Source organism: Phasianus colchicus, chromosome 2, assembly GCF_987193195.1.
Source record: "Phasianus colchicus chromosome 2, bPhaCol1.hap1.1, whole genome shotgun sequence".
In the NCBI taxonomy this organism is placed as follows: domain Eukaryota; kingdom Metazoa; phylum Chordata; class Aves; order Galliformes; family Phasianidae; genus Phasianus; species Phasianus colchicus.
This window is the reverse complement of record NC_143437.1, coordinates 7841688-7864792: the sequence shown is the minus strand read 5'-3', so window position 1 is coordinate 7864792 and position 23105 is coordinate 7841688. Positions and strand designations below refer to the sequence as shown.

The following is a 23105-nucleotide window of genomic DNA, read 5'->3' as shown; positions in this document are numbered from 1 at the left end:
GGACCAGTCAGCTACCAGAGAAGTGCTCTTGCGCCTTGGTCACTGTTCCAGTGTCAGCTTTAAACACAGAGATGGCTGTGAAACGAGCAGGTTTTCTGAGGTAAGTGCTGTCAGGACTGCAGTGCCTCCACATTTGAAAGACACTGAGCTTTACCAGACCTGTGGAAAGGTGTGGATTGATTGCCTTATCTCTAATGAGAACTGAGTCAAGCACTAGACTGAGTGTTGACTCAACCTAGACATCATTAGAGCTTGCTAGGTATTATTATTGACATCAAACAGAAGAGATAAAGTGTTGCATGGTACTGTCTGCCAATCTGGGCACATCCATGCTTTTACATTTCAGGTAGATGCAGGTAGGAAAGTGCTTTGTGAGTCGGTTCACAGGCTGAAAGACAAGACCGTGTTGTTCTGCTGTCAAATGGATGGCTTGGGTTGTGTGGTATCACTGCTTGAAGAGTCAGGTCATCTTACATAAGCGTGAAATGAGGTCACTGAAAATCAAACCTCTGCTGTCTTCCCATTACGAGCATTCAAATGGACATACGAGTACCCTGTGCCTCCTGGGAGTTTTGTGAGCTGATCTGCGTGAAAAGAGCTTGGCAAGATTGCAGCTTTGCTGCTCTTGAGACTTCTCACACCTTGGATGTCAGAGTAGAGCCATTGCACTAAGGAGGATACCCGTAGTTTTGGACTGGGCAGACAGCCTAGCAACTGGAATTTATTTCCACATGCTGGAAGTTACTGTCATGATACTGAAGCTAAAACAGCTCTGTGACCAGATGAGTTGCAAACTGGTTCTGAAGCCTAGCAGAGCCACTCCAGAAGATCTCCCCAGGACTGCCGTCAGCAGTTGCTGTCATTACTGTGTCACAACAGGTGTGCACGGGCAGGCAGACCGGGATGCTCTTTGTTGCAGTACGCTGCAGTTACAATGAGATGGAGGTGCTTAAGCCTACTGGTGTTTGAGGAAGGCCTACAAACATTCGTAACTCGACTCCAGCAAACTTTAGCAGGTTCCAACCAACAGTGGAAGTCATCGAGGTCACACTTTTTGCTTCCCTGCTGCCGCAGCCTGAATTCTCTCAGGTAACACGGCACGGAGGAGGGATGCCAACCGGGAACAGCCGCCTTTGTGGCTGTGCTGGCAGTCAGGCCGGGGTGTTCGCGGTGTGCTGGGTACATCGTGTGGCCAGAGAGGAGAAGTGCAATTTCTATTTGACCTCTTCCTTGGGCCGAATCCTGCCGTTGCACGGCGGGGCAAGCGAGCGGTAAAGGGCTGAAATTACTCGGCTGCCAGCACTGGGGTTTGTTTTTCTGGCCTTCGGTGTTGACACAGAAATAGGTATCGCTGTTCTGCCTCGGTTCTGGCACGTTTCGTTCGCCAGCTGCGGAGGATGCCTGCAAGTTAATTTTTCAGGAGCTTCTCCAAAGTCGGGAAGGGGAAGCAGCAGGTACCGTTTTTAGGAAAGACTCAGTAACACTGCAGTAGTGGCTCCCACGACCAGCTGCGTGGGTGAGCCAAGTTCTGTAGGCTTTTGCTAAGCTTTCCACCACTTTACGGAGCCGAAGCACCAAAGCGGCGAGCGGCGCTAGCGGGCACCGCCACCTCCCACCGCCACCTCCCATTGGCTGAGGGGCCGAGCCGCTCCCGTTGTGACGTCACGATCCGGCGCAAGTCGCGCTCCCATTGGCTGCGACGCGCGGAGAGGAGCGTGGCGGCGGGGTAGGGCTGCGGAGGGGCCGCCGGGGCCGCTGCTCGGTACGTGCGGGCCGGGCCGGGAGGGGCGGAGGGTGGGGGGTTCTGCGGGCGTTCCGGGGGGAGCCGAGCGGTGTGGTCGGGATGGCGATAACTGACGAGAGAGTTACCGGGCAAACGGAACGGATTTGCCGAGGAGTGCAGTCCCGAAGGTGCTGGAGAGGAGCTGGCTGCCGGTCCCGTGCCTCCACGCTTTCTTTGGGCAAAGCCCCGTGGTGCCACGCAGCGCCTGGGAACGGGGAGAAGTACGGTAAAAGTGTCTGGGGGGGGCTGGGAAGGCGGTCATTGAAGCCTGTGAGGGGGCAGGGCGGATGCTCGGTGACGGCATGGGGAAGGCACGGCGAGCACGTGGGCTGAAATGGGCTCCGGAATGTCGCCGTCGTACCGTTAGGTTTGTCGCCTGGTGGGTTTTGTGCACGTGAGGTCAGCTGGGTTTGGAAGAAGGAGCCCAACCAGCCGTGTCAGCCCTTCTCACCCCTCCCTGGCGCGAACGGCAGGAAAACGCATCGGTCTGGGAGGGTAATTGTGCCTTTAAATCACACGTAGGTCAGATCTGACCTTCTGGCATTCGGCCTGACCTGCGAGCCAGGCGGCTGAACGGGGATCCTGTAAGGCTGGCAGGTGCGGCCATCTGGCAGGGCTGGCCAGCAGCAGCGTGCTGCTCCTTGGGGTTCAGCCCCTGTCATCCAGAAGGCAAAAAGCAGAGATTGAGCGGGTCCAGGAGGAGCCGTCCTGGAGAAACAGGCCTTTGTCTGCCTGTCACTGCTGTGCTGAATTTAGCTGCCCCGCAGCCACGGCAGCGATCATGTTCCCAGCCTGAAGGAGGACGGCAACACAAAGCCCAGCCCCAGCCAGGAGAATCCCAAAGCCCTGCTTGTGCCCTGAAGTGGGTTTCCCTGGAGGGAGGAGTGTTGTTGCCTCAAATTGTGATCTTCCTGAATCTGCCCAGACCCAGCTAAACTAATTAGTGAGCAATGAAAGCCTGCTGCTATTTCAGTGTTAACTCCAAAGTCCTGGGAAATCATAGAATCTTAGAGTTGGAAGGGACCTCTGAAGGCTGTCTAGTCCAGCTCCCCTGCAATGAGCAGGGACATCCACACCTGGATCAGGTTGCACAAAATTGCACAGCTAAGCACCAAGATTTAGGGTTTATGGCTCCCTGTCTCTCCCTCTTTATTTTTCTATATACTGCTCACTTCTGTATGGCTTCCATCTCAGGGTTTTTGCATTTGGCCCTTAAAAACCTCAGCTTTCCCCCCAGCACGCTTCAGGGCTCAGCCAAGCTAATATGTGCTCTGTGTTCTGATGAAGGATGTTTCGTGTGGGCCCACTGATGGCACACAGCCTGGTTTTGAGATGGGCTGTTAATTCAGGAGAGGACCAAGCTGTGGTGCAGAACTCAGGGCTGTAAGAGCTTTAGTTGCATTGTGCCTGTGGGCCGTGCCCAGAAACCAGGCATCACTGCTCAGACAGGAAGGCCAATTTGCTCTTCTCTGGGTTGCACTTTGATGCAATAAGGTGTGACGAATCATAGGGTCATTAAGGTTGGAAAAGACCTGTAAGATCACCAAAGCCAACTCTACCAAGTCCCTCAGTGCCACATCTCCACAATTCTTGAACACCTCCAGGAACTGTGATCCCACCTGGGCAGCCTGTGCTGATAGAAGCCAGGATGCCCTTGACCTTCTTGGCCCCCTGTGCACACTGCTGGCTTTGCTATAAAACCACCCAACTCTTTCACTTTGCGTGGAGATGAGGGGAGGTGGAGAGCATCTTTTGTTGTGTGTTTCAGAGAGCCCAGGACGCAGCGGCATCACCCAGAAGAAGTTCTGTGCTGATGGCCCTGGATGTGGCAAAGTCGCTCTCTGAAGCCTCACTGAGCCAGAAGGCCAAATGCTACGGAAGGTGGGACTGCACGGACAGACAGACAGACTGCCCGGAGCTGGCCAGCAATGTGCACCAGCTTTTGGGTGCGGAGGAAGCCAAAACCACCCTGAACGGCACGGAGAGCCTGGCAGTGAGTGGACGTGGTGGTTTGGCTACAGCACCCACATCCAGGTTGCCTGGAATGGAAGCAAACCGCTTGGAGAGACGGCCGCTGACCTACGGAGCTGACCACAGTGGTGACTTGTCTCGTCGTCTCGGCCACTGGTCCTTCCTGGAACAGCAGCAGGTGAGTGCTGACCACTGTATTGCCAATGTGTCCTGGTGAGCTGGGACCTTGTGGGTCTGGGTCCTGTGGGATGGGAAGGAGAATCTGTCCTGGGCAGCTTTCACCTCAAGGGGAAGGAAAAGCCTGGAGGCAAAGGACCTTGTCTGATGTGACACAAAATCCTGTAGCGCAGAGCACTGCATCTCCTGACAGCACATCAGCTGTCGTGCGCTCGAAAACGTGCTGAGATCAACCCAAAACACCGTCGCCCCAAGCAGGAAGGAGAAGCCCTTGGGTTCTAAGTAGTGATGCTGTTGCATTAAGCGTGCAGCAGTGGTTGTGGGTGCTGCCGAGGGGGGCAGCTCCCCTTCTCCTCGGGCGGTGTGCTGGGTGCTGGCACACAGGCCGTTGCCCTGCTTCCTGTGTTGTTGCCGTGGAGCTGGAAGCTGCTCAAAATGGAGCTCCTTAAGTAAGTGCCTCTGGCTGCCAAGTGACTCATGCAGCCTTCCAAGTCCTCCAGATGCCTTTCCTTAAAAACAAACCCCGTCCAGGCCTGAGGAGCGGCGTGCAGGCGCACTGCTGCAACAGAGTTCATGTCTGTGCCGCCTCTCGGGGCGGAGCTGGGGCTGGGCTTTTATCTCGGTAGCCTGGCTGCACAAAGGGGCTTTCTGTCTGGGCACAAAGCACGAGTATTATGTACCATTGCCCGAGCATCAGAAGTGTTTCTCCTGGTTCTTTTTACTGGGATTTCCTGGTGGTGCAGGAGGCTTGTAACATGGCTGGGGCTGTAAGCTGAGCAAGCACGTGAATTGGCTTCTCCTTTCTTCTCTCCTTGGGTCCCTGCAGAACTCTACAGAGGAAAATGGCACTGCCAGCATCCATCGCATCACTTCCAGGCACTGGAGCCAGGCACCTTGGTCCCCGTCCTCCAGCCCCTCAGAGTCCTTGCCTCAGCTAACCCTGCCCAGCCCCAAGAGCCCCAGGCAGAGCCGCTCCAGATCAAGCTTCTCCACTCTCTCTTTAGAGGAAAACAGCATCTCTGAGCAGCAGGAAGGGAGGCGGTCCCAAAGCTCACCAGCCAGCCTGGACACACCTACTGCAGCCACCTGGGAGCTGTGCCACCAGCCGGGTGTGACGGGAGGTAGGACAACAGGAGGTAGGACAACAGGAGGTAGGACAACAGGAGGTAGGACACTGCAGGCACGCAAGGCCCTCAGCCCCCTGCTGCGTGACTGCGCCGCCATGGAGCGCGTCAGGAAGATGTCCTCCTATCAGGCTGATTACTGGGCATGCGCCATACCTGATTCATTACCCCCATCCCCGGATCGTCAGTCTCCCCACTGGAACCCCAATAAAGAGTATGAGGACTTGCTGGACTATACATACCCGCTGAAGCCAAAGTACAAGCTTGGGAAGGTGCCGGAGCCTTTATTCCACGACTCAGGAGTAGATCTGGACAGCTTCTCTCTGTCTCCTGAGGGCACTTTCAGATCCACCAGCATCTATGGCCTAGGTTGGCGGGATCAGGGAAGGAGAGAAAATCAGCATCAGGGGGCTGTGGCTTCCACAAGGAGATACTCCACACCAGTGGCTGGAAAAGCAGGCAGTGCGGGAGCTCTCTCTCACTACGAACCTTCTCCCATTGCAAAAGCATCCTTGGCAAGGAGCGTTTCCTCTGCTGGCACTGCAGGTCCTGCTGGAGGTTTTGCTAAGGGTTTGATGTTATCTGGGTTAGCCAGGCTGAGTTCATTTGATTGCCCTGATGCGGATGGGGGAAGCTGGTGTACCAGGAATCCCTTTTCCAGTCACAAAGGAAAGGTGAAAAGCGCTGAGAGGTTTCTGCCTACAACACAGATACTCCCCTTGAGAAGGGAGTGGGATGGTGATGAAGAATTCCTTTCCCTGCCTCCCCGGCTCCGGGAGCTGGAAACGTTGTCTCAGATTTTGTCTGACCTTTCTTTAACTATAAGGACACCCAGGCAAAGCCACTGGGACCCTCCACCTCACAGCAATGGCCCAGAGACCCTCTCATCCAAATGGGCTCCTTTTGGAGAAGTGGGCAACAGGGACCAAAGGGAAAGAACTGGAGACCCTGCTGGGCTACGTCACCCCTACGGCTGGGACGGTGCTCAGCCAAGCAGCAGAATCAACAGAGACCCTCTGCAGAGACCACATCTCCCTGCCAGCAGCAGGGCTGTACTGCAGGGAACACGCCTGAGCAGGCTGCACGCTGCAGGCTGTCCCACAGAGGGGGACCAGTGGAGTGAATCCCTCGCCCAGTGCGTTAAGGTAGGCTGAGACCAGGGACTGAAGCTGCTTGTGAGAAGGTTTTGCATACAGTGTAGGATTATAGGGTCATTACGGTTGGAAACACCACTAAGATCATCATACCAAACCTAACCCCCATGGTGTGACTTGAGGCCATTCCCTTTCGTCCTATTGCTGATACCTGGGAGAAGAGGCTGACCCCCACCTCAGCACAGCCTCCTTTCAGGCTGTTGTAGTGAGCGGTAAGGTCTCCCCTGAGCCTCCTCTTCTCCAGACTGAACAATCCCAGTTCCCTCATTCACACTGCTCTTCGGGGCCATACTTTGCTCCTGTCCTCCCAGTGCCTCTTGGCTGGTGCTCGGTCCCTGGCAGCGGGTAGGAATTTGTGCAGGGTGGCTCACCAGGGCAGATAATTTCCTCAGATGGAGCAAGAACCTCTGGTAGTGGGGAGTTCTGCGTCCTCACAACATTTCTGCTCTCTGGGTTATCCCTGTTGGTGGCCTGAGTTCACCTTAAAGCAGTCGCAACTTTTGGGGAGGGCTGGGAAGTCGGGGCAGCTGTGCTGCAAACCAGGGGTAACAGGGCCTTACCTGGGGCTGTAACACAGCCTTGCCTGGGATGTTTGAGGGCTGTACCTGGGGTGTACAGGGCTGCCTAGGGAGCTCTCTGTACCCGGAGCAGCAGCACAACTCCCAGACGGAGCCCAGCAGGGCTGGAGGCTTCAGAGGGAGCAGAGGCCCCCAGGCTTTACACAGCATCCTACAAAAATAATCCCTCACTGAGACGCTTTAAAAAGAAACGAAGGCACTCAATTGAATGAGACAATCCCCAGGGGAGGAGCAGCTGCAGATGAACTGCATGGGTCTGGGTGGCTGTGAGGAGGAGGGCAGGGAGCTGGCGGAGCAGCAGCTGTGATTTGTTACGCAGGTGTTTTGCCACCAGCTGGAGGAGCTCATCTGTTGGCTGTATGATGTGGCGGACACGGCGGATGGCTGGGTGCCCCCTATGCCTGATGCTGCCAGCGTGAGGGCGGCGCTGCACCGTTACCTGGTGGGTATGGCCTGCAGCACACAGCCACGCTGGGGGTGGGTGCTGCCCATCATGCTGCTAAGCATTGCTCCCCTTTTCTCCCCAGGAGTTCAGGAAGGATGTGGCCGACCACCGGAGCCTGACAGAGAGCGTGCTGCAGCGTGGAGCTGCTCTGCTTGAGTGCATGGCCTCCAATTCGCCAGGTGAGCAGGAGCTGCTGGGTGGGGGAGATGGGCACTTCTGTGTGGCTGCATGTGGGTACAGCCGGCCCTCCAGATCCCTGGCAGTTGGTGGGCAGTTTGCTATTGCTGTGAGAATGGAGGCGGATGTAAGGAAAGGACTGATGCAGAGTTGTATCTGTGGCTGGAGGTGCTGCGGCTTCTCCATGCCTTGACCTTGCTCCATGCCGTGCCATCCATCACAGTGCTTGCTGCCTGCCTGGCTGATGGATATGTGCACGTCCCATGGCCAAAAAGTCTTTGTCTGCAGCCACCAAAGGGGTTTTAATAGTCTACTTTGGCATTCTGCATAAAGGACTCCTTTGGGAGCCCCTATTTTTGTACTTTCAGTCTTACTCTGCAGCTTCCTATGTCACATCCTGCTGCCCTTGTAACACTGCATCACAATTTGGAAGGGGCAGACATGGACTTGCTCAGTGAGATCTGACAGTCGGTTTCCTTCAGAAGTCTGTCTGGGGCAGGTGGAGCTCTATTCTTTGTTCTTACAGCCGTGTTAATAACTCCACTCATGCCTTCTGTTTTCCAGCCTTAAAGGACACGCTGGGTTTGATCGAGAAGCAGTCAGAGGAGCTGGAGAACCACGCAGAGCGCCTGTACCAGTCGGTCCTGGCTGCTGTGGGTCCCGTGCAGGAGGAGAGCAGCAGCAGCACACAGCAGGCAGCAGCTCAGGCTCCAGAGGCCCAGTGGTCGAGCAGGGTAAGGGGAGAGGGAACATTGGCACGGAGCGGTGATTGGGGGCCATCACTGCGGAGTAAATCTGGTCCCATTTCCCTCAGCCAATTGAGCTGTCACTGGGAATCCTTCTAAAACCTTATGAAATGACTGTGGGTGCCAGCATGGAGCCTGACTCCGTGCTGTGTCAGGAGGGCTGGTGCAGCTCCTGCAGCCTGAGAGGCACAACTTGGGAACTCCTTCCTCCCCCAGTGCTCTGCGACCTCGCGTGTTTCATTTCTGAACATTTACTGGAGTGGTGAAGGGGAAATAAATATTTCCAGAGCTTTAGATGAGGGTAATGCCGCATTACAGAGCTTTTTATTTCTAATTCTTAAAGACACATACTACATGCTCTCAAGCGTGTATGTGGAGGTGACTGAGGCACAGTGAGTTGGTTTTGTTTGTGTTTGGATTGCAGCCACTGCCCAAGATTAAGCTTTCTCTTTCCGTTGCAGGTGCTGCCTCCATCAGAGCTGAGCTTCGTTAGCCAGGCACAGGAGGGCTGAGCAGAGTGACTGCATGGACAGCTCTGCAGGGATACCACTGCTGTGTTGGCCAACACGGGCCCATTCAGTTTGGTTTTTACTGTAGCCACAGAAAGGCAAGCTGTACAGCAGTTGTTTGGCTCCTGGTATCGCTGTTATTGCTAAGCTGGGGAGCTCTACGAGTGAGGAATGTACAGCTCTCCGCCTCCTTCTTTGTTTTATTGGAATGTAGCTTACTCTTTTATTGCAGTGCTCTGTCCCATGTGGCAGGAGCTCATTTTTTTAACTGAGTAATCCATAGTGTGCAGTGCAACTCACACCTAAGTAAAGCTGTGTGATTCTAATAGCAGCGTTCTCAGTTTGTGTTTGTGCCCTTCAAAAATAGGTGCTGGAAGCCAAGCAGCAGCAGCTCCTCCTGGTTCTTGGGAGCAAACTCTTGTTTATAATTACCCATCAGTGCCCACTTGACTGTTCTGTTATGCATAAATGCAAAGAGCCAATACTCTGAGTGACTCCTGATAAAAACAGCAAGCAGCTGCGTGGTGTCAGGCAGGCAGCCTGCTGTGCATGGTGGTGCATGCTGCACCATGGTGGTCCCTCTGGCTGAACAGGACTGTGCCATCCCCCTCTTACAGCTCCCCTTCATCAGAAAGGGGCTCCAGGGCCTTTCTGCAACAGAAAAGGGCGGGCTTGGAGCAACTTCATAAGGTAAGTAGCCAAAAAAAGAAAGTTACAGGCTGTTGGTACTTGTAATTAACCTTTACACTAAATAGTAATAGTCACGTTCTCTTGCAGAATACATCATTTCCTCCCATTCTTACCAAGAGAACAGATACAGCACATGCAGTGCACAAGTGGAAGGCAAGAAGTACAGTTACACCAAAGCAGCCAGGAGTTCTAAATAACATACTGGTCTTTTTTGTTTAATATTTTCCAAGTTCCATTTCCTCCTCTCAACACTCAGTGTGGTTCCTGCAGCAGGAATCAGCATTACCCCTCTGCTGATGGAAGGGAAGGCTGCTGCCTGTTGGCCATCACTGGCAGGTTCTAAGCACAAACCACTGTGCTGGAGCTCACAAGTGAGAGCCCAGTTCAGCAGGGATTACCTTTAAACCTGCTCTACTCTCCACTTGGTCCCAGCATTGAACAGTGCCAACATGTTAAGTCATGACTTAGGAAAAAAAGATAAAACAACAAAAACCACCGAACAACTGGTGTAGCCCAAGTTGGTTTTGCAATGCTTTTATTACTGTATATATTAACATTGTTTTGGATATTATGTAGCAGGCATCTCAACATTTAAGTTCATTTGTGCAGTTCTCTGAAGGGAAGATGTTTGCCCTCAGTACACCTTCTGGGTCACTTCCTGATCTTAGCAGCACTCACTATTCCCGTGGCTCCTGCCCTCAAGGAGGAGCCAGTCACATTATAATGAATTATACCAACAAGCACATATCTAATAGAAAGCACATCACTTTATTGTGAAGGTCTCAAGTGGAAGAGTTCAACTTAACCATGACAATACTTTATGTATTACAATTGCCTGTTGATTGATGCAACTATGTTGAAGAAAGCTGTTAGCCAAAGTTCCCCCCCCTCCCAAAAAAAAGATCAGAGGATATTTGCACCAATTTTAGTTTATACCTCACAACATACCTAGGCTATATTCTTACTACCACAAGGTGTATTTACTACTAGGGGAATGTTACATGGTCTTTCAAACATGAGACTATTTACAGAATAGGCTGAACGTTTGAGTTTAGATAAAGCTGAACAATTTTACATGTATAGGAAGTGTTATAGGCTAGCTTTCCTGTGGCTTTTAGCTAGACATCAGGCACTAATGACTTGATTAGCTCTGTACAACGAATCACACGCTGCCCAAACCTCACTGCTGCTGGTTAGTTCCACATTGGGTGCAATAGCGCCTACTGGAGCAACAGCCTGGGGTGGGGCTGCCCTGTCCCCACTGCATCCTCCTGGTGCCTCTACACATAACAGAAGAGAAACTAAGCTGTTGCATGAAGAAGAGTATTAATTAAAAGAGGATGGAATTAACAGTATATAGAAAAGACATAATATACTGGTAGAAAGTTATATTAACCGCCTCAAGGTTACGCTGATGTCACTCACATTAGGGAAATACTGCTCCTCTCCCTTCACACAAAGCAGACAGGTGCCCTATGTGGAGTCCTTGAGAAATAAATTAAGATCTGAGACTAAGTTAGGGAACTGCAGTACATTCAGAGTGCACGATGCCTCCACCAACACCGGGGTGTTCCTGGTATGGGGTGTGTGCCTTCAGCACTGTGAGAGCTCAGGCTTTTGGGGCACAGCACAATGTTTGTTGCAGGGAAGGTCTCTGCTCTACTACAAGGTCTGAGAGCCATGGCTGCACAAAGATATGTTTTGTGCACAATGCAAGCCTGATTTCCCCTTTAGCCAATACAAATTAAGACAATATTTATCACCATACAGTTTGATATTACTTCCAATAAGTACAATATTTATTAAACATTTCTTCAGTTTTGTTACATATTGTGCAACAAATTACAATATTCTGCAGCCACAAATTATATGCAGAGAGTATGAAGAAACTATTAATCAGAGATAGTGTGATCTTTCCATTTATAATTCTACAAGAAGGAACTAGCAAATCAGATCTTACATATATCTTACTAAATTTTATGCATGGAAACCGACAGACACTGTTGTGCTGTTTGATACAAAATGGCTAAACTTCATCTTCAGAAGACTAAACCTGACATCTAAACATGCCAATAGAAACATCAAAACAAAAATACATCCTAACCAACCACAGGAAACAGTCTGGTATCAGGAAAAGCAACAAGGATTACACGTTTATAAACCAGCACACAAAGGTTTAAAACAGTTCTGAAAATGAAGTTAGCTGTCTTGAGTCAAGGGAATAAAAAAAGTCAGTATTGACCATTTACAATCTCTGACCTTTGTGGAGACGGTAAGAATCTGTTGTAGTGCAGCTACATACAGTACAATTCAGGCAATTTTTTTTTTTTCACTTGGGTTCAGATTGCAAATTCATTGTTGTGAGACAAAAGGGGGGAGGCAAGTTTTAGCAGCAACCTCCACTAGACTGCTTGACTGGAGTGCTCTGAATTTTAACATTGGACTTCTCTGCACCACCAGCTGTCGCTCCAGGACCCATTCGTTTTTTAATCTCAGCAGCCATGGTCATGAAAGACTGTTCTACATTTGTGGCATTCTTTGCACTGGTTTCCAAAAATGGAATTCCAAGAGAATCTGCAAATTCCTGCAAATTGAGAAACAGCAAACAGTGAGCTCATGTACAGATTCATACCTCACCTTGCTTCCCAGTGCAGCTCTGTACGAGCTACAAGTTCCCAGACCACAACCCCACTCCCAAGCCCCAGCCTGCTGTGCACCTAAGCTACCTGCACTCATGGCACACTGCCACCTGGGTACCAAGGTGCTCCTCTACCCTACTCAGCTGCATCTGCAACCCAAGGCAGCGCTCAGCCATGCAAGGATATTATCAACATACCTTCGCTGTTGTATAGTCTACTACTTTCTTTGTGGTCAGATCACACTTGTTCCCAACCAACAACTTGTTGACGTTTTCACTGGCATAACGGTCTATCTCCTGCAGCCACTGTTTTACATTATTGAAAGACTCCTAGGAGACAAGAGAACTGTAAGCAAGACCCCTCACCACGAGCACAGGTCAGCACTACTTGGTAATGACTGGAAAAAGAAGAAGAATAGCGTGCTTATCAGTGTGCTTCACAACCACAAGGGATAGAACAATGCTGCTGTATTTATCAACAACACAGCAGTCCCTGATTATTTCAGGATAAGGAAGTCAACATGCGATCTAGAAACTCTAGAATTCATCACTCCAGGCCCTGTACAATCACCCTTCCTCCACTGCTGCATTTCCCCCTCCACCCCTTTGTATTTCCCTCCTGAATGGCCAACATACACCATCAGGGACCTCTCCTCCTCTTCCTGTAGCAGAGAGAGAAAAGCCACACAGCTGAAAGCAGAATTAAGAGCACTAGCTATGAGGTGCAAGCCATGCTGTCGTAGAGATGATGGAATCTTTGACTCCAGAAATACAGAACTGCCACTCAGGTTAGTACTGAACCCAACTGTTCCTTTTATATTAGCTCAGGAAACTCAACGCCTCCAAACAGCCCTTCAGGCAGCACAACAGCACCAGTAATCTTCAGAGATGCACAGAAAACACTGGCTCAGTTGTACGTGGCACACACTGTCATTTGTTTCAAATTCCAGTCTTCATTGCAGACCAAAGTTCAAGTACATTCAGAAACCTTTCAACAACTTCATCAGTAACTCAGGCTTCCTGCTGCCAAAGGCAGGCTGAGAAATATTCACACAGTACAGTCAGTTACCTGCCCAGCAGATCTTAGCTTAAGCCTAGGATACCACAGCTTTACAGCCACATATCCCAAAGCACCTTTTATTTCTGTGTTAAGCCCCAAAGCAGACACTAGCACACATTTAGCTTGATAAACATTAACACAGTCAGAAGAACATGCCACTTGTATACTTAAGAAATGCCAAGTTGTTGAAATCCTGTGCAGTGCAAAAAGCATCAGATTGCATTTATTTACATACCAGCCTAGTGCAGTCCATGTGGGAAAGCACCGGGCAGATTCATCCCTTACCTGATCTGTAACATCATACACAACTATGATGCCATGAGCTCCTCTATAGTAACTGGAAGTGATAGTTCGAAACCTCTCCTGTCCCGCTGTGTCCCACTGCAAGACAAACAGGACCAGTTACTGCAGTGTAGCTGTACCAGCATTACACAACCTTGTGGAAATGCAGCTTGGCTGATCAGCCATCCAGCTGCAGGCATAGCCAAGTCACAACTACAGAGACAGAAACAAACAGGTTTGAAGATAATGTTTTAACTGTGAAGCACACTTCAGTAGGTGCTTTTCTAGAACTGCCTGTTCATTTGGTTTTTGGACAAGTGCACTAAAGATATCTCAATGAAGAAAGCATTTCACATTGTTTGGACCTTAATGGAAGCTACAGTGCAGTGGTGAGGAGAACAAACACAAGCCAAGACTTTAAAACCTGTTAAGATCAGACAGGTGTGGGCATCTTTTAACATCACCAAACCCTTCAGCTTCATTGGTACAGGAGCTGCAAAGGCAACCTTTGTTAAGGAAGGGTATGTGGTTCTTGAATTCTTCCCCTGCCATGGCAGAAACACCACTCACCCAAACACCACTGTTCCCTGGGCCACATCATGAGCAGGGCTAAGCATGTATTAAAAGCAGCCAGACTCAGAGACAGATTTCAGTACTGACAGCATTCCTGGCTCTGGAGGTCTGCAGGCTCTGCCACAGAGGTTTCCGGCTGTGAACCGGACTGCTGCTCCATAACACAGCCTGAAATCCCTGAGTCACTGCCTCCCCATCCTGAGTGCCTCTGCTTGAGCTGGAAGCAATGGCTGACAGGGATTGTGTGACCTTGCACAGATATTAGATTTCGTTACACAAGTCACCATTTTGGAGTGCTTCAAGATTAGAGGAAAAAGCTGCCAAGCCTCTTCCCCTGCTTCTTCTAAGGGAAAGGCCAAACGACCAGAAGACAGTCAACGCTAAGTTGGGCAAGCCAATTAACAAGATCTGTGTTACTTTCTCCTTTCAGATGTATGAAAGCACACTTCCAGCACTAAACAGCACAGACAACTGTTAACAGTTGCTGCAGAAGTTGGGCATCTGGGGCAGTAGCATGATGTCCTTGCACAAATCCTTGCCAATTACTGCGGAACAAGCCCAGTTTTGATGAGAACACACCAGCACAGGATCCTACCCCCCCCCCCCCCCCCCCCCCAGCTCACTGCCCACGGTGCCTTGTAACACATCAGCTTTCTTGTCTTCCCAGAGGAAGAAAAAAAACACAACAGGCCATTTCCCCTTTGGGCCAGCAGGCTTCGTCAGCATCCTTCTTTAGAAACAGGCAATGGGAAGTCTTGTAACAATTGCCTATCCTCTTGGTACAGGGAAGACACCATATTAATCGTTAAAATATAATCAAATATAAGTAATCATGCAGGTAACCATGCTTAACTGATCGATGTAGCTAGGAGTTCAGAAATACTACTTACTATCTGAAGCTTGATTGTTTTCCCATCTAGTTCTATAGTTCTGATTTTGAAGTCCACACCAATTGTGCTGATGTAACTTTCTGTGTACGTGTCATCCTAGGAAAGAGTGAACAGAGTCAAGCCAGCTGCCCTTCTGCAGTCACCTACTTAATTATGCAACAGACAAACACCATGCAAACAAAGCTACTTAGTCCTCCAGCAAAAAGTGGTCTGACCATCCATTACAAAGTCCAACGGTTACCTGCACCTCTTCAATCAATATTTACACTTCAGAAACGTATCAAAAGTTAAAAGCATGGCATAAAACAAGATTTATGTGCCACAACTACTCAGTAAAATTCATTTTGAAAACCACTACAATATGAAGTCCTCTTGAACCACAGCGTAAAAGACAGCCTTTGTTTGAGTTGGCAAACTGAGAAGCTATTTTGAATAACCATGATGGTCATCAAAATGCCTCAAATTTTTATCTTCTTTGGAGATTCCTTTACCTGTGACACAGCAGCTATCTCCAAGAAGGTAAAGGCTTTGCTTCAGTCACACTCCACATCTGAATTTCAGATCCTTTGGTTGCTAAGGCAGTTTAGAATTACAGCTTAGGCTCCTGTGTTGAAGTCCCCTGCTGCACAGTCTGAGTAAACACAGGAAGCCAATGGCAGCACTGGTTTAACAGCACACACAGCTGCTCTGAGCTCCCAGCTGGCCTTAGGGAGCACAGGAACCTTGGGCTCACTGCTATGTTCTAGAGATCATGAGCCTACTGGCATAAAGCAGCTTACAGCCCTGAAGTACTAGCAGGATAGAACTTTGGGCAAAATATGCCACAAAAGGCTTTACATAACCAGCAGCTGGCACAAAAGCACGTGATTTCTTTGGGTTGTGAATGGAAAACACCTCAGATAATACATCTGCCTGAAGGAGCAGAATGTAGAAATAAAGCATTAAACCTTTTAGAATGTGACATTTACATCCTTAACATTTCAGTGCTCAGAAAGGTGTGTTCAAAAAGCCTGTTGCTGCTTAACCTACAGCAGGAGCACGTGTAAGCAAATGCTGTAATAATTCCTTATGTCAAGCAAAAAAAAAGCTTAGCTAGAAAGTCAAATTTCCACAGGAAAAAGCTACTTAGTTACAGAAATATCAGGTAAGTGACACAGACTTGAGCTGATTATCAAAAAGAAAAGTTGGACAATTCACATGAAGACAAAATGTATTCAGTAGCATCTGCAAGAAAAGCAGGTTAGACTGATGTGGGAGTATTGCTCCAGCCAAGTGATGTCACTTCCAATCCACGGCCTCCAGCTCTAAGAGCAGAGCAGGTTACATCAAACATTCAGTCTGCTTCTCACATCACCCTTTCCTACTAAAGCAGCACTGCACACCCTGATAGTTTCCACATGTGATGCTGCTGGTGCACAGCAGACCACCACTTCATGGTGGTCTCCCAGAGCAGATATTTGGGCAGGAACTGTCACCATTATCTGCAATAGTATCAAAACCTAGCATTAGGATATTCTCCCTCAAGTAAGAGAGTGACAATCAAACTTAAGTGCACATCCTCAACATCTGTCCTTATAGTTTGAGAACACATCAGCTAGAAACAAGTGCAGAAGGAGAGTTATGGAATACTTTGGTAATGGCTAGGTATTAGACAGACATCAGTCCTTTCAAGCTGTTCTTATAGCAGATAAATTCTTCTTAAGTATCCAGCAGGTTTTTGTTTTGCTTTCCAATAAAGTTTAAGCACAATCACTTACTGCAAACCTAAGTAGAAGGCAAGATTTCCCAACACCGGAGTCTCCAATCAGAAGTAGCTTGAATAAATAGTCACTGCAAGAAGAAAAAACAGCACTTAGTGAAAGATGCCACTGACAGCCAAGTTCATTAAAGCAATTTAATATATCTGTTTGGTAAATTAATTCACTGCTAGAGAACAGGCACCTACAACTCCAAACTCCTCTACCCAGTTTAGACGCTTTCACAAGTCACTTAATTTGCTTTGTAAGGGAAATGTGAGGTACATGTTCTGAATGCAGCGTTTTTAGATAGAAGCATTTCTTCCTGGGAAGTTTCACTGAGGACACTGCTCTATCAGCAAGGCAAGAGAGCCCTGTTTCAGCCCCTTGTGGTCTAGCTAAAGCTGAAACCACACTTTCCAGTTAAGTGCAAGCCTTGCTCTTTGGTTGAGCAACTGCAGCAACAGATGGCAGAACTAAAAGTTCTGGTGGCCAGCAAGCTTTCTCCACACCATTTTTAAGTCAAAGGCCCAATGCCACTGTGTAACTCCATGGACAGCTGGCTAAAAGCAAACAAAGCCAACGGAATACACAGTGTTAACAGCCTGTACACCTAAATTAAGTTTAATGACCTGCTAACAGAAAATGAACACTTGTCTTCTGCTGCAGACTTTACAGCAGAATGGCCACATACTCTACTGGTCTTCCAGAAAAGAAAGAAAACTAAAGCCATTGCCAAATGGGAATGTATTCATGCTCAGGTGTGACATCAGCACATACCTGTGCTCAGGAGGATGGCAGTATGATGTGGACCACCACTTGCAGCAAGCAGCTAACCTGTGTTAGACTAACCCACCCTAGGCTTGTAGCACTTCAGCCCCACGATGTCCAGAATGAAGTCCTATACTCATTTAGCCACAGGTTTACAACACATATGTTTCTGTGCCACTTAACCAAATGAAGATAAGACTTACCCAAGTGCCTGAAACCACTCATCCCTACCTATTACTCCCCAGTGCTGCAGCAACTCTAGCTGGCAGCAGCCTGCACGCATCCTCAGCTGATAGCAGCCAAACAGCTGGTCAGCCACCAGCCATCACCTCTGTTCTGGTCACATGCCCAGGTGACCCATCTTTCCAGCTGGTCCCAAGCTGAAGGAACTTGGTCAGCTGAGACTTCCACTCACCTTCACAGTGCTTCTGGCTTGTCTCTAGCCTTGAGAGAAGTGGTAAATGTAACTACTAATAAGCTAATCTTTCACAAATGCATGTTTCCTACACATCATAAAGTAAAAAGCACTCAAGGTATTTCAAAAATCAAAGTCATCTAAAGGATATTTAGCAGTTTATGGCCACCAGAACTCACTACTGTCAAGTCACATACTAACATAAAGCAAGACCATTTTAGTAAAATGACAGTTACTAACCCAAATAGTTCAGGAGAGATAAGTTTGATTGCACACACACAACCCACTTATCTCAACAGCTTCAAGACAGATGAAGAACTCCTACTTACCAAGGGCATTATTACTGCCAGCAGCTCACACTGGTGATCGCTGCCCAGGACAGCATTGACAAGCCACTCACAAAGCTCAGGCCTATCTTTGAGCTGACTCAGCAGTGTCCTGTGCACTGCCCCCATACCCTTTGGGACAGGGGTTCCATATGTCTTGTGGGCCAACCTGTAGAAGCTGCCACAACAACGAGGCGGGAGCTGAGGATGCCCTGCTGAGCTCCAGCACAAGATGAGCTCTAAGCCTGGTGGCAAGCTAGCAGGACTGCATAGCCAGCCTTACAGCTACTCAGTGCTCCCCCAGCCACCTCCCACATCCAGGAACTTTGGCAGGAGCTACCCCTCAAGCACCTGCAGTCAGGCACTGAAGTCTCTTTACTCCCACCAAGGATTTACTGCCTTGGGAGCAGCAGAGAAGAGTGACGTAGGCTGGAGGGTGAGGTGAAGGCACACAGCTCTCAGACCTGACCTGTAGTTCAACCTATTCCTCCTTCTCCATGATCACAAACTGAAGCTACAGCTTCCTCAGTTTTCAAGTTTCACAGTGTATGTTGGTTGTTAAGTTGCTGGCAAAGCTTAAGTTTCCTGCAAGACTAAATTATTACTTCTGGAAAGCATTAATACTCTTGAAAGTATGAGAGCCTGCAGCACATTTGTAATCTCCTTAAGAACAGTATCATATGAATATTACCACTGTTCTCACTAAAACATTGCTGCTAATGTTGGGAGAAAAGCATTAGTTCCTTCTTAGTTAGAGAAGGCCCCAGTGAGGAGCTTGTCATCAGGAAGATGCATGTGTCCCCAGCCTCCAGGCACCACATGGCCTTCCCTGTCCTCCTCCTGGTGCTCAGGGCAGCCACCAGCCACCTCTACCTTGCTATTAAGTCTTCCATTTTACATGCAACCATTTACTGTTCAGAAGCAAAGAAGGGCTGTCACAGCTTACCCAGCACTACTGCTAAATTCAAGCAACAGGAATCCAAAAGCCTTAAATACTGCTTTCGACACCTCTACCAACTAAGGCCTTCCTGACTTCACTCTGTTTCAGAAGCAATCCAGAACTCGGAGCAGCTCCAGCACCATCCTGGCCCCAGCACAAGGCAATGGCCTTTACTAAGTGGCTGCCACCCTAGAAATGGGTGCTGTGTCATAAACCTACTTTCACCAGATCAGCATGACTGAAGCTTAGACCTGTGTGAACTCAAGGATAACTGAAAGTGGAACCTCACTGTTTAGGTTCTCAAAAACTAAGGTTTACTGCATGCGTAATACACAACTGCATGCTGCATTTCTAAGTACAGCTGCTTTAGGAGCATTTAAAGCATGAGGTGCCTATATACAGACCTCAGGAACCAGATGAACAGTGCTACATGGGCCATGATGTTATACTTCTAACAGTTTAAATCCAACAGAAATGAAAACAAACTACAAAGCCTTACTGAAGTCTATTTCCAGACTGAACTCAGCTGATGGAATAAACAGCTTTCACTGCTCTCATGTGTCCAAGTCACACAGGTTAATTTTGGTGTTGGCTCTGAAGTGCAACGACCATTTCTGATGCTACTGAGTTCTGCTTTTCAGGACTGAAGAGTTTGGTCACTGGCTCTTAGAGCACATAAAGCCTTGGTAAAGCTGGCTGAACACAAGCAATACAGCGTCTCCACACCACTTCGAAGTGACATGAATTCAGACTGATCATTCAACCATCTCTCATTATGTATATAAGCAGGCATACTTAGCACCCATACCAGACAGCACACTGGAGGAGAATGCACAGCAAGGCAGGCAGGTACAGCAAGTACAAGGGAGGTTCTTCTATCCTCATCAGGAAGAGGACATGCCAGCCTCTTGACAAACAGAAGGGTTGGATAATACTAAATTCAACTGCCTGCTGCAAAAGATGAGATCTCCAAAGAGAACTGTCACATCTGAGTGGAGAGTAGCACTACCACAGATTCTCCATGCCATGGCCAGGAAGTTCAGGACAGATGAGGCCAAAGTCGCACAGAATGAAGAAACTGCATGCCTACGATATTGTTGTTAACCCAGGAGTAAGTGTCCTTTCTTTTCCTAGGATCAGGAAGGTTTTATCCCAAAACAGACAAGACAAGGTAGACATCCAACCCCTACAGGGAACTGCTGGAATCAGCTTTAATCACTGATGTCAGCAGCAGGGTTATTGCAAACAGACACAGCAGCCTCCAATTTTCTGTCTTTGTTCCACCATCCAAGAAATGCTGAAGAGAAGCATGACTACCACTGATTACCCTCTGTTTGTGGAAGCAAATAGAATTGGAAGACAATGCTACTCTGCAACACACACTGTGGTTTAGAAAAGTTAGAACACGTGACTCCAGATGTCTCCAGCAACCCAAAGCTGTCACTCAATCATCATCCACTGAGTTCCACCATACAAGATGAAAAGCCCACACAGGTATTTGGTAACACCTCTGAATACTATAAGCAAATATATTCCACAAACATTTCCTTATTCCCCTTCCAGCTCCCTAGCATGAAATCCAGACCTGACATAGCACTCAGCAGGATGAGCTCCTAACACTGCTGACCTGCTCACCCTGCGGCATTCACACCAGCCAGCCTGCTGCACACAGGTTGCACAACGGGTAGGAAGCACCAAACCCAGCAAGACCTTGACACTCAAGCCAAGATGGACGCTTTGCTTACTTAAACACCACAGCGGGGGAGGAACACAAAGGAACACAACCCAGCACTGCCCAGACAGATGTTTTGAGAACGTGGCTTCACAGACACCACAGCGACATGTCAGCAAGCTCTCCTTCACTCAGAGGGAACAGCACACTCATTATACCACTAAGCTGTCTTGGAGCACCGAAATTCCAAGGAAGCTCCCAGAAGCACACAATCCCTGCAAGCTCTGACACCATGCTTCTAATCTCATGGCTTTTTAAATAAACCAAATGAAGAATGCAAGTCTTTTTCACTAAAAACATCTGACCCACTGATGCCTGATGGAGTTCTGGCATGCCAGGGAAGGAGGGTGTGGGGCTGTGGTAAGGAAATGAATATACATTACAGGCAAGGCACTGCTAGAAAGACAAATAGACACCTGCACCTGTTGCAGATGAACTATAAAGAAGAAGGTTCTAGCCCCATCAGTCTTACTTCTGGTTTAATATTGATCAAAGTATACTACAGGGAAAGAAAATATCTGTCAATCTCACTGTACTCTTCCCATCTCTTATCCTCATCCGGCAGAGACGGCCCTGTCAGGAAGTGACACTTTAATATCACAAGTTAATCTTAAACTACAGCCTTTCCTCTTCAACCCGCTTTCAAGAGCTCAACGGCCCTCATCATCAGGATGAAATGTGCTCTGCAGAGAACAAGTCTCCCACAAAATATTCTTTCAACTTCAGAGCAGCATTCAGTACCTCCGTGCAGGAAACCATCCTCTGTATCAGCTGAGAGCCTTCCCTAAGGTCAGAAAGCTAAGGGAAGAACCCTTTCCTCCCCCAGCTCCTCACAGCCTGGCCTGGCACTCTGCAGGCAGCCTCTGGCTCCAAAATCTGATGGTGTATAGGATGAACTCAGCTGGGACCTTGGAATCTTTCACGGCCATAAAGGCACCCAGCACTCGTTGGTTGCTCACCCACTGACTGCATCCTGCTGCTGTTTTCACGTTTCCTGAACCCACACCAGCAGGCTTGTTATGTAACCTTGCCAAGATGTAATCTGAGTTGCTGGCTGTACCTCTTGGTTTTCACAAACTATCTCAAACTAGATGATGACTACTTTGCCTTCTGTTTCTCTTTGCTCTTCAGGTGATTTAATGGGCACAGAGTGCTCGCAGTCAGGCTGCCATGTACCAGGAGCACAAACCATGGCCACGCAAGCCAGCACTGTGAGAAAAAGTAAGCTCCAAGGACTGAAGTTGGTTGAGTGTCATCTGGAGCAGCAATGCCATCCAACGCACGCAGCTCAGCACCAGAGCCACTCTGGTTACATCAGAGGGCACAGCAACTTCACCATCCCAACCTTTAGCACTGGCAAAACCAACATTGAGGAAAGAACCCTAAAAACACTCTCCAGTACTACAGCAGGTTTCAAAATTTTTTTTTTTTTTGTTAGCTCTTCCCAAGTTTCTCCTGAAGAACTCCTCCTCGTGAAGAACCACGAGCAGAGCGACGGTCCCTGCGGCCCCACGGGAGTGGTGGTTGGGGGGGGGGGGGGGGGGGCACTGAAACCGCTCTCACCGCCGCCAGGCTGCGGCAGCCCCCGGCCCCGGGGGGGGAGGGGAGCGGAGAGGGTGGACGAGGAAGGGGGTTGCACAGACAGACCGCTAGCTCCGGCAACCCGCCGGAAAGCCGTGCCACCTTCGGGCTGACGACGGCCGTTTCAATACCGAGCCCCGGCGTTGCAAAACCCGCAGAGGCTCGAGGTGTTTTGCAAGAGCCATGTGACACACACATGACTCGCAGCTAAGCGAAGGGCGGACCTCCGCCTGCCGAGCCGGCGGCCCGGATCGGCTTTCACAAAGCGCCGTTCCCCCGCGGCCCTCCGAGGCCCGGCCGCGATCGCACGGCAGCCCCGCCGTCCCGTCCCCGCGTACCGCCCGCCATGGCCGCGGCGTTCCGCCGCCGCCCTTCAGCCTCGCGGCCGCGCCCCGTCACCCAGGGCCGCGGGGAGGCCGCCTGCCGGAAGGCCCCGCTCCGCACGGCCCTCCCGCCGCGGCCCGCTCCCCTCCGCCCGCTCTCCCGCCGCCGCCCCCGCGCCCCGCACTCACTATTCGGGGTTCATGCTGGACATGTCCGTGGGGCCCGCGGCCCGAGGGACGGCGAGAGCGCTGTGAGGGGTGGCGGTCGCGGCCTGGCACCTCCCGCCGCCGAGGCGGGCGCTCCGCGGATGCAGGCGTCCAACGGCTCCCGCCTTGTCTCGGCGCTCGGCTCGGCCTGCCCCTCCGCCGGCGCCCTGCCCGCTCCGCGGCCTCCGCGCTCGCTCCTCAGCCCAAAATGGCCGCCGGAGCCCAACCAGGAAACGGGGCGGCGCCTCGCCGAGCGGCGCTTACATGGCCGGGGGGC

General features: G+C 49.9%; 2 protein-coding genes across 5 annotated transcripts; one reads left to right on the top strand and one right to left on the bottom strand.

Moving 5' to 3' along the window:
• The first annotated feature begins 230 nt into the window (after window positions 1-230).
• On the top strand, window positions 231-9769 carry CEP68 (centrosomal protein 68). Of its 4 annotated transcripts, none has more exons than XM_090134665.1 (7): window positions 231-1762; window positions 3552-3932; window positions 4758-6200; window positions 7122-7229; window positions 7315-7411; window positions 7974-8143; window positions 8617-9769. In XM_090134665.1, the coding sequence occupies exons 2-7, from the start codon at window positions 3597-3599 to the stop codon at window positions 8665-8667; spliced, it is 2205 nt and encodes a 734-aa protein (XP_089990791.1). In that variant the 5' UTR covers window positions 231-1762; window positions 3552-3596; the 3' UTR covers window positions 8668-9769. The 4 variants fall into 4 exon arrangements, with proteins under 4 accessions (XP_089990791.1, XP_031455385.2, XP_089990790.1 ...); XM_031599525.2 differs by having other exon boundaries at window positions 232-1762; window positions 7107-7229; XM_090134664.1 differs by lacking the exon at window positions 231-1762 and adding an exon at window positions 1793-2004 and having other exon boundaries at window positions 7107-7229.
• Window positions 9770-11124: 1355 nt separating this feature from the next.
• On the bottom strand, window positions 11125-23066 carry RAB1A (RAB1A, member RAS oncogene family). The gene is made up of 6 exons (XM_031599430.2): window positions 22811-23066; window positions 16555-16627; window positions 14798-14893; window positions 13338-13433; window positions 12191-12322; window positions 11125-11938 (listed from the first exon to the last, which is right to left on the bottom strand). Exons 1-6 carry the CDS (start codon window positions 22831-22833, stop codon window positions 11741-11743), a joined length of 618 nt encoding a protein of 205 aa, XP_031455290.1. The 5' UTR covers window positions 22834-23066; the 3' UTR covers window positions 11125-11740.
• Window positions 23067-23105: the final 39 nt, after the last annotated feature.